This window comes from Mya arenaria, chromosome 8, assembly GCF_026914265.1.
Source record: "Mya arenaria isolate MELC-2E11 chromosome 8, ASM2691426v1".
NCBI lineage: Eukaryota > Metazoa > Mollusca > Bivalvia > Myida > Myidae > Mya > Mya arenaria.
In genome coordinates, this window is record NC_069129.1 from 72,525,629 (window position 1) to 72,537,710 (window position 12,082).

Sequence of the window (12,082 nt, forward strand, 5' to 3'; positions counted from 1 at the left end):
GGAACACATGTGGCAAGTTATTTTAAAATCTGTCCATACAAGGGAAAGTTACAGAGCCGGACGGACGGACGGACGGACGGTGCGATTTTAATATGCCCACCTTCGGGGGCATAATTAAAAAATTGATGTTTTATGCAAACAATTTAAGCCATAAATTAATTTTTGAACAGAAATATAAAAATCTGATCTTTTGTCAGCAATCTTTTTTCATTGGCTTGCAGATATTTACGCTTTCCAAGACAAAAACTAAAAAAATGGTATATCTGTGAGAGTGCAGCTTTAACATTAAAGGGTTTTCCCATATCAGTTTTATCAAGAAATCTAAATCCTAAAAGCTTGCATATATTTGTTTGAATTGAATTTCCACAATTACTAGCATGATTGTTGTTCCATAAAGCCTTTCCTTTAAGGTAACGATGATCTGAATAACTAACAATTCTCTCAGGAGCAATATGTTTGTTGATTATTCAACCATCGTTATACACATACCACTGTAAGATGCTTCAATAATTCTCTACTGCATAAACACTTAAGCTCACAAACACCTCTGATTAAGTGCTGCAAAAAATTATCTATCTTTCTGGTCTGAATATTATACATAAGCTCAAGATTACAGAAATTTTGATAAAAAAATATTAAAAGAATAAATTGCAAAATGATTCAAAACGTATGATCATGGTTATTATAAAATCTTTTAACTATCAAGATCTTGTTTATGTGCCAGCCACAGCTTGCACAGCTTAGAGTGTGCGAGTTATGCCTAGCTGGTTAGCTCAGTTGATAATGCACCACCTCGCTTGCGATCACTCTGAGCTAGTGACACTTAACTCAGAAAATAGAACAAGAAAAAGTAACACCAATATTCAGCCCAGAAAGTAGGGATATTCTAACACATCAATGCCAGACCCAAAGTGACTCTTAACATCTGTTTAACCAACCTGTTGTAAGTTTTTGTTATGGCAGGGACTGTGAGACTGTGCAGACCCGGAACTTGAACTTGCGATGCTGTTAATGCTGCACATGCTCGACTTTCTCGAACCTAACGAGCTTGGGGAACTCGGAGGTGTCTGAAAACATAAAGTTTGGTGGAATGTAACCTTATATAAAGTTATTGATTTTTTTAGGTATATGTTTTCTGGTAACCATGTATCCACAGAGCTTTTAGCAATAGTTATTATACCTTCTTAAACATGTTGCAAACATTTCAAATATACAATTACTAGTACTATTGCAACCATTGTCTTTTTATGACATAAAAAAGTAAATCCCCATTTGCAATAACGATACCTATCTAAGATTGATCTATAACAATAATCTAAAGGATGATTACAGCATAACAACATGTATATATATATATATATATATATATCAATACATTCTGGAATACAGTATATCAGGTTTCATATGGCTGAATGCTTGACTGAAGGTCTTAGGTTGTTATATTATTTATTGTATTACATTACGGGTGCTTATATTTTCATTCTGTGCATATAAAGTGTTCACTGCGTAATAAATGATACTCCTAGAATATGTTTGTGGTGTGTCTAGCATGTAAAGCTATTTAATGAATTGTTGTCTGGTAGACAGTCTCTACTTGCCAGAGAATCACAAACATTTAGAGGAACAAATTAAATAAAACAAACAACCAATAAATGGCATAACTTGAGCTTAAATCAACATGCAGTGTTTTTTTTGTGTTTTTTTTTAAATTTGACATAAATTTCAAACTCTGTCATGAATCTATTTAATCTAAAAATGAACATTTAACTGTAGGCAGACAAATGTTATTAAACAAACGTGAAGACAGACAGTTGGCAAACATTTAAATAAACCTTTAAAAAAATGGGTTTATTTTGTAAAATATTGACACATTTATCATGTCAACATGTGAAGTACAGCAAAAAACATGTTTTAGTAAAAAGCTCGAATACAAGAGCGTGGTGAAACAAACATCAACCCTCACCTGTTGTGTTTCTAGTTTTGAGTGTGTTTTTTATGGACAAACATGGGGCATAATTCTACAGTAATTAAAGCCAGATAGTTGGGCCTTATTATAATTATGTACATATTGTTTCTAGAGTCATGTGTATACCAAGTTTCATTTTGATCCCTTGAATGGTTTTAAAGAAATGGCCATGATATACGTTTCTAATGAACAATTCTGCCGAAAACAACACCAAGGCTCGTTTCTAATGAACAATTCTGCCGAAAACAACACCAAGGCTCGTTTCTAATGAACAATTCTGCCGAAAACAACACCAAGGCTATGACGAGCTTATAAAAAGTAACAAAAGACCATGCTGAAAAACACAAATAAATCACAAAGAAGTTCAGCCAATTCAATAGCAGTCCGCCAAAGAGCAGCCCAAATCTGAAAACTGCTTACATGGACACATTTTCAAAGGGTGCTATGATCCACATACATGGGGTGGGACCTGTATGCAATGCTTCAGTTTGTTTATAAAGACAGCTGAGAATTTGATTATAACTTAGAATTGCCGTGCAAGCCTTAACATTTTAGAGATAATCTTAAAGCTGCACTCTCATAGATTGAACGTTTGACAACTTTTTTTATTTTTTGTCTTGGAATGAGCCATTCTTGCGAAAATCCATTGAAACCAATTAAATAAGACTGCTGACAAAAATTAGATCTCAGAATTTTATATTCAAGTTCAAAAATTGATGTTTTATGCATTTTTCTTAAACCGTTTAGGTTTAGGCAAAAAAAAACATTATTTTTCGAACCGAAATATGAAAATCTACGATCTGAGTTTTTGTCAACAAACTTATATCATTGCTTTGCAGACATTTACGCAAAAATTTGCTCTTTCCAAGACAAAAAATAAAAATGTTGTAAAAATGGTAAATCTGTGAGAGTGCAGCTTTAAACTTCAGCTTCGTTATTTGACATAATTATTTTACAGCTCACATTTTGCAAAGAATCCGAAGGCAAAACAAGAAAATAATTCACAGTGAAGTATCTACCATTAAAAATTTGTGGCAAAAGGTTGAGCATAACCTATTTACAAACATTACCCCCCCTCTATTATAACATCTACATACAGGTCTGTCTGGACAGAGGTTGAAATATCACGATGATTGAAAATGGTAAGATACCTTTGGCCATATAATAATCGTAGGAATTTTTCTCTGTAAACCATACATAACACAAGCTATATCAACTTGACAGAGCAAAAGAAGTAGATGTTACAACAAATATAATACTTAATAAGATATCTAGCATCAAATACTTTGTTAAACACATCCTCATGACCAGGCGTTAAAAGCATGACTATGTTAGACATGTATTACAATTTCAGTCATCAAAGCAGCTTTTAAAGAATCTGAAAGTTCCACAGGAATTTACCATAAAATCAGGAAAATATATTTTCTCTCCTTCATATTTGCTACTTTCACAGCAGGAATATATTTCAGCTCACCTGTAGAGTGAATGTAGTGGTAGAGTCAGTGCCCTTGAGGTCACGGATGACCTGTTCTGAGGCTGGAGGGAGGGTGGCTGGGCTGTCTGCCTGCAAACACAGGCTCTCCATGATCTCCTGTAGGTGCGTGACCTCCGTCAGAAGGCTGATCTCCTCATCCTGGGGAAAATAAAGGGGAGAACATGTCACCTTTAATGTCAACAAGGCCAAGCCAGTTTCAGTTTCCAAGCTTAACGCAGTTTAACTAAGGTGCCACAGACTCATGATCGTTCATCTGTGGTTGTTGTTTTTTAGTAAAACAAGGGCAACAGAGCTATAACTCTTGATACACACATTGTTTCCTGCAAAATGTACATCAACGTTAAAATGAACATTGTCAAAGTCTGCCTTATCGCCAAGGTTAAGGTTTTTGCAGGTCAATGTCAACATCGACACCAAGGAAATGACAATACCTAGATATTTTTCTTAAAGAAAGACCAGCTAAAAGTGTACAATTAGCATGTTGATAAATCAAGCACCTGCCAGTAAATGCTGCACAGGTATAATATTTAAGGGTTTGCTAAACATTTGTATTTTACAATTTCTTAGATCAAGTAGTAGTAATCAATTTCAACAACTAACTTAAAGCTAAATTAGCCAAAGGCCATCCCTATATTAAATGGCAAAAGATGGACATCTTTTATCAACCCAATATTTTGGTTTGAATGCTGATGTTTGAGTACTTGGAATGTAGCCATTCCTTAGAAAGGATCCGCTATGACAGAAAAGCAATAAACACAGATCTGATGTGTTATTGGCTGGTCACATGGCTAATCCATGGAATGGAAAGTTTCATTGTAGATATTCAGAATGATCAAAGTCACCATATTCCAATCATATTAAGATCAGTATCTGAAGGTCTGGAGCCCATGAATACTGTCATCAATTTCATGTCGTACAGTGTCATCAATCTCATTAATTGTATCACTTATCCCTGACATGAAAAAACAACACCAGAATACATACTGTAAAATATAAGAGTTACACTTTCGGTGTCACGTCCATGTTGACACTTAACTTTGTTTCATACACGGACTGCCATCAAGCATCCATTTTACAGAGTTGGTAATGAAGCATAGCTGAGCAATTATTTTATTAAGACACAAGTACCCGCCTTTACATGCATATTCATATTGTGTAACTTACTCTACTTAGTTGCATGTGAATTTATTGAATGCTTATTGAGTTAAGCTAAAGTTCAATATATGTAAGCTGTCATGTATCGTCAGCTCTACTTTTTGTGACATGGTGAGAATTTATGCGCAGGGGTTAAAAATTCAGATGTATTGTGTTCTGCAGTTTAAAATAGTGCAAAATAAGAGACCACTTTAATTAAATGTGTTCATAAGATTGCAACCTTACTGTGAATTTAAAAGCAAGCCAAAGAATCTTAAATTAATTTTGGTGAGGAACCCAGGGAAATAGATAATAATAGATAATTAAGCAGAAAATAAAAAGTGTTGACTAAAAGCCCATGTCTAACTTAAGCTTCTACAATCAATCAAAACGTCCTCAGTCAATATCTAGTTTCATAAAATTATTTTTACACTAGCAAAAACTTGCAAGATGAAGGCAATGTTCATATATCCTAGTACATATAGGTCTATCAGTTTCTGTTATGAAACTAGCTAGTTGTCTTAAAAATCCATAAATTGACATTACCTTAAGTAAATACAGGCACTTTGTTAAAATTCGGGGCCACTCAAAAAGTTTTTGGATTTAATTTTTATTTCCTGTGAACAGAATCATAAAAAAAGCTTGTTGCCCCCACAGGTTTTCAACTCTTTCAGTGCTTTCATTGCACAACTCTGCAGTTACCATTCTCTTTGATGGTGGTAACTCTCATGTCAAACTAGTCTCAATTCCAAGACTTACCACAAAAGGTTTAAGACAGGAGACAAAGAGGCAGAATCTGCTGCGCTCCTCTATGAGGGCGTTCCTCAGGGAATTCTTCTCCTGCTCTTCCAGCAGCAGATACTTGTCATTCACATCCTGCATTGCACTGTCCAACCGGCTCTGCATGTCTGCTTTGCCTGTAAATAAAAAAGAAATCCTAAAAGTTAGGAAAAGTAGCTATATATATGCATGTGAAGATTGAAAGGTGTTGACAGCAAATTTATGAAATGTTGGGATACCTTAACCGCATTTACGAAAGGAAAGACAAATGAAATGTGAAAACTAATCTACCATGTGAAAATCAGATAAGTTTTTATGATGTTGGTGATTAAATGAAACTTGTGGATATATAAGCTGAAAGATGATGACTTTTATGGGAAACACATAGGAAACATAAAACAAGCAAACCAATAAGAAGAATATTAACTAATGTAACAATAAACTTCTATCAAAACGAATTTCAAAATAAAAATAAAAACACCTGAACCAAATATACATGAACATCAAAAGAAAATAATAAAACAATAATACACCATGAAGAAAGGATTGTATTAATAAAGATATCTGATACATTTCTTTTTCAGCAAATATAACTTTGTAATTAATAAAGGGCATGAACATCTCCATGACAGGCATAATAAAAAGTGTTTAACTTTGCAATGTTTATAATACTTTGTGGTGAGTATTTTTTATAGTCGACACTTTTATTTCTTTTCAGTAAGTGAGGTAAGACTGTCATATAAGATTACTTGTTTCATTTATACTGGTGAAAGTGTTAGCTATGATTACTTAACCTAGACACCAAATGGCCCCATGTCGAGCCCGTTAAAAGAGCCTTTGACACAGACATAATGCTCTTCAATGCAATTGAAACACAGAATAACATGGAGTTGAACAATATGTGAACCTGCAAAACTACACTTCAGCATGTTGAAACTCCATGGCAATATTTTCATAAATCCTATAATGCATGGTTAAGATACAGCCCCGATAAAGCTCAGTCCAGACCAGTCCTATCAACAACACTCTTTTTGACATTTAACCTCTAGGTGTGACCTTGATTTTAGGGTACAGACCTGGGTCTTGTGCATTACACTCCACCTCATCATGGTAAACCTTGATGGAAGTTTTTTGTTAACATCCTATAATGCATCATGAAGATACAGCCAGACAAGGATCAATCTGGGTGCAGACCTGGGTCTTGCATGCAACAGGCCACCTCACCATGGTGAAACTTTATGGCAAGTTTTTGAAAATCCTACAATGCGAAATGTGAAAAAAACAGCCCTGACGAAATTCGGTATGGACAGACGCATGCATGCACATATACCGAACTGCCATTATGACAACTATGTCTCGCTCACCCCAGGCAGACTCAACAAAAACTATATTTAACTAGAATGTATTAACCTTTTTTAAATACTCAACATGTTTATCAACTAATCTGCATGAAAATTTACAGGATAAAGATAAATCTATTAATGTCAGCTCCATTTACACTTTACACTGCCATCTTACAATCAAGCAACAAACACAACATATTCACTTAAGGAATTAAAACACTATATAGTTTCTGTATACAACACCTTTTACAAATAGATGAATTTCATGCTTTTTGAAAAGTGACATAAGCAAAGTGCATGTTCTTCTACTGATATAAACTTGTCTCAAACTATTTTCAGATTTATTAACCCTTATGATCAAGAGTGCTATTAAAAATGTGAATCATTGTAGCAAAGTGCAATCAGAATCATGCAATGGAGGAAGAGCTGTGTCCAACAGCAGAGATTTTCGTTGTCTTGGTTATAATATCAATCCTTTATAAACATTGAAACTGATGCAATATCTTATAACAACATTTCTGACCGTTGCATTCAATTTCATGAAGACAGACTTACATGGCACTTTATTTTCATCATCACCAATTTATACTGTAAAATGAATGCCAGCAAAGAAGACATGGCATCCATTTTATACCTCATATTGTGTAACAAGGTCTTTTACAATGCGAATGTTCTATGATATCTGCATCTTACAATCCCCATATTTCACACCTTTACTATCAAAAATTGGTAAGGATGAAAATGCAGTGTTTACAGGCACAGAGTGGAGAAGATGGAGCTTGGAGAATTAAACTAAATATATGTAATCTTTTCACGACATGCCTTCATCAAACCAGAGAGGTGAGGTGGGGTTCGTTCCATTGGCAGCTGGAGTAAAGAAACAGAAAGGAATCTATCTATTGGGTGATGTTTCCAAATTGTACAACAATGAAAAGACATGAAAAGCATCTAAAGTGAAAATTGAATCTAAATGTAATCATTTTGTAGATGGTTAAAATATTTTTCCAAATGAAAACCTATTTTTAAAGACCTGGTAAAATACCAAAAGTATTCCTTACGGATACCATTTAAGTTATATTGTTGTTCTATTTTTGCAGTAGATTAAAAAGCATGTCTCAATAAATATTTAGCCAAAATGGTAAGACCTGCTACAAAATCTCATAAGTGTCTTAGCGCTGTTAACATGTATCAGCTGTTTCTGTTTGTGGATAATAACATAAATGTCTGCAAAAAAATGCTGCTGAAAACATAAAATATGCTGCAATATATGTTATAATGTGTGTTTTAAGCAACGGACAAGCTTATAATGACTGTTTTAACTTTTTAATGCACATCTTAGCCTCAATATCATGAGTATAATACTCAAGCCAAATCGCAATCTCAACGATTCAAAATCTTGAATGTTTTTACTCTTTTAAAAACTATTTCTCATAGAACGTGTTGATAGAAACATCTAACCAACATTTAAAAGAAAACTTGTTCCAGAGATGAAAATTTACAGGTACTTAAAAACCAATGAGTTGTACACAAAATACATTTTTTGCTTGAGTTTTTATTTCTTTGGAATCTTGGCCAAAAGAAAATCTTCAACATAATCCATAAAATAATGCTCTTTTAAAAAAGGTAAAATATCGTTCAATTCAGAATAAATATATAATTGTAATTAAAACTGAAAACACAAATGTTATGTAAACTACTACATCAGAGAATATCAGACAAAGAACTTTTTTTCTGATTATTTTCATAGAATCACAGGTGTTTTTGCTTAATGGAAGATAAAATATGAAATTAAAACTACTTGCTGGCACTCCTCTAAGTCACTGTAACAACAATTACTTCTTGGCATTAGTACTCAGAAACTTATTTTCTCAGATTTGTTAATATTCAACTGAAAACATGTTATTGTGTGGCAAAATATAACCTTTGTTGAAAAAGATTTTTTTGTTATTTTATGACCAACATGTTGAAGTAAACCGCACTCTGTTTGCCTAATAAGCTTAGGCCATCCTCAAAATATTATATGTTTGCAGACATTTTTAGAGTAATGGAACCCAAGGATATTATTTGTTGACAAAACATAAAATTTCTACATAAATATTTTTGCCTATAGTCCTGACATACAAAAATTGAGTTTGTGCTTTTTTGAAGAGGTGGACAGGCCACTGCACGGAAGCAATCTGAGTTGCTGCTTTTTGTCCAGTTGTTCAGATCACTACAAACAAAGAATATTTCAAGTATCATCCTTATTTGCAGTAAAAAAAAATGGACTTGTTTATACTTGGGACATTACTTTGCCATATATTTCATCCTTGTTCTTTATAATAATTTACATACATACAAACAGCGATTTCGATTGCAGCCCGCGCCGGGAGCCTATAACAGGAAACCATTAATAACAGCTCACTTATATATAGCAAAGTTACAAGTGATATCATGCAGAGATATTTCATTAACTGCTAGAAATGTGCTGATGAATCAATACCCTTGAGCATTGATCAGTGTTAAAAACTTCTCCAGACAATAACCAGCCATTTGACAGTATGTAAATAGTCCAAGATAGATAAGACTGGAAAAAGAGTATTTCTTTTATATGATAAATGTTGCTATTTGCTGCCTACACATCAGCAAAATTGATGTAATAATAAAGATGAAGATGTAACCAATAATAATAAAAAGAAACACCTGCCAAAGTCTAATAAGTGACGGGTTATCTTTCTGCTATAAGTTTGTTGTGTACTTTATAACTGCAGGAAAAATTTGGTTACATAAAAAAGTAAAAGTTGTTATACTCCAATGTCAGGTTTTATAAATAAGGAAGTCACATTATAAGTTATTTCATAAGAAAGAAACTGAAAGGTCTCTTATTTATTACTTATTTATTAAGGAAAGTATGTTTTTATTTGACTGAAATGAAAAATGATATTTCACATACTTTCCTAACAAAATCCTCAGGGAAAATCAGAAATGCTTCAGTTAAATCAAAATGATGAAATATGTGAAGAAAACTTGTAATCGCCTAACAATAAATTACTTTGAATTGTTATATTATAAAGAAGCAAGAAAATGATGTGTGATAAGTTGGTGGAATAAAACAACTAAAATAAATGAACATTCACCTGCTGTGTTTTGCCAGGTAGAAAAGGCTTAATTACTTGAGAACTACTTGTACATGACAATCCTAAGGTCAGGCTGAGAAAAAAAAAATGACACAAATATCGCAAAATACAGAACTTGTGAAAACAATTTATATAATAAGCAACAGAATGTTAAGCAATGAATGAGTTGCTACACAGAAAAAAACAACACAAAAGCACATCTTAAAGCTATTATCTGAAAGCATGAATTAACTGATTCATATTTATGAGGCAAACAAAATGAATATACTAACAGAAAATGGAAACTCCGCCTGACACAAATTAGTCAAAAACAATGTCACAAGTTTCGACAAAACATGATTTTTATCCCACTATTTGAGGCATAAATGTAACCGCAATACAGGGAGGTATTACCTCAAAGCTTGTAACAATTTTGAAGTCCTCTTTTAAAATTGCATTTTTTTTTAGTTATTTCTGAACTGGTATATTTTTGTATGCACCGTTTCTTGATTCTGCATGTATAATTACAATACAGTTTTTATGGTAGATCTTAATAATTTATTAAATGGCACACCTTGAATCTTGGACTGAGGTACATTACATTCCAAACTGGCATGATTTATTACTGCTCACTAGAGATTTATATCCGATGATCTACTTCATATCAATGATCTACTACAAGACTAAATTTGTACAAAAGAGCCTAAAGCAATTTTCCCCTATGTCTATGCACTTAGGGAATCATAAAAATGCTCTATGTTTTTGGGCTATATACTTAAAGTATATAATGTTTACTCATTTATCAATGGTTGATGGTTACCTTTTTTAACCTTTTTCTGCAATCTCACAGTATCCGCTGCACATTTCTTGATATCCTGTTTGGCTCGTTTATAATCTGCAAACATAAGTTAGTAAAGAACATGATCTAGTTATTTCCTGCTCATTAATATTTTGTTAGTCATTTTGACAGTTGAAAGTAGTAATATGAATCTTGCTTATGGGGCAAAATATGAATCTTACTAACAGGAAAAGATATGACCTCAATAAAGGCCACTAAGTCATGATATACTGTACTAAGTAGCCAATAAAATATATAACTGGTTAAATCTTGGGGTAAAGTTATTCAAAATGTTTTTTGATTGGTCAATATTTAAGCAATAATGATTGTTAGCCAATTACATTGCTTGCATGTGGAATGAACCAAAGATAACTTGCAGATATCTTATCCAGTTTAATACAATTGGCCCCAGGTAAAATAAGCAAGTACAAAAGTACAAAAGACCTAACTCAGGTTTTTAACTTCCGCCATTATGGCCATTCCCAGTTGGACACAAACCTTTACTTTTGGACAGACAGATTTCAATCGGTAGCAGAAATTAGTATAAAACTGGTTTATTTGGTTTGGTCAGAGTCAGCCAAAATGTTAATGGATTGGTCAATATCAATCCAATAATTACCTTTAACCAATGAAATCATTGGAATGTGCTAACTAGCCACAAGATAACATGTGGATAACTCATCAAAGTGTTATACAAAAGGCTGTTGGACTGACATTTTTAATGTCATTTTGTCCTTTTAATGGTCACTGAGTGCCGGATGCACATGGAAGCCTCAAGTCAGACTTGCTTTGTTTAAATGATATCCCTTGCCGCACAAAAGTGAGCCAACATCAAAGAGAAGCTCACACAGCAGATCCACCATATTCTTCATTCATTACACCATTATCACTTGTTAATAGTATTACATAATAAAGCATGCGGCTGGGAAAAACCCATGCATGATACTGCAAACTTAGTCAAATTTGCTTTCAAACTAATGTCAAAAGAGTAATAGTGTTCTTTTGAATAATACTCATTCTCTTATCCTTGTTTCAGTTGCTTATCCTTGTAATAGTTGAAGGAAATAATAATTACGAAGTAATTAACTGTACAGGAATATTGAGGCACTTAACAAGCTATTCTGCTCACTTTATGAATATGCACTTAAAACAAGATTAGTTGGCATAATAACCACTTGGTCTATATGACATTCTTATGTGTCTATGGCAACAGTATAAGCTATGTAACTTCCCTGACAACATTCTGTATAGAACATTGACGGCAATTGAAAGCAAAGGGGGCTTTACCAGTCTCTATAGACAAGGGGCACTGAACAGAAATTAGTTTGAGACTGAACTATGTCCAGATTATATTAAAGGGTCATATTTTTGTTTTTTCACTACATATTTGTATACTTTAATCTTTAGCAAAAACTGTAGTTGAAAACACAA

The 12,082-nt window shown here is 33.3% G+C and overlaps 1 protein-coding gene across 6 annotated transcripts in view; it reads right to left on the reverse strand.

Annotated features, from left to right (window-relative positions):
- LOC128244989 (protein MTSS 2-like) overlaps window positions 1–12,082 on the reverse strand; it is a 64,682-nt gene that overhangs the window by 16,200 nt on the left and 36,400 nt on the right. For 5 of the 6 annotated variants that reach the window (XM_052963171.1, XM_052963167.1, XM_052963166.1 and 2 more), the window contains exons 6-10: window positions 10,634–10,708; window positions 7,541–7,585; window positions 5,355–5,512; window positions 3,441–3,599; window positions 939–1,067 (exon numbers count right to left, since the gene is read on the reverse strand). In XM_052963171.1, coding sequence (XP_052819131.1) covers window positions 939–1,067; window positions 3,441–3,599; window positions 5,355–5,512; window positions 7,541–7,585; window positions 10,634–10,708 — 566 coding nt within the window. The remainder of the gene's footprint in view (window positions 1–938; window positions 1,068–3,440; window positions 3,600–5,354; window positions 5,513–7,540; window positions 7,586–10,633; window positions 10,709–12,082) is intronic. The other variant, XM_052963168.1, reaches the window with a different exon arrangement.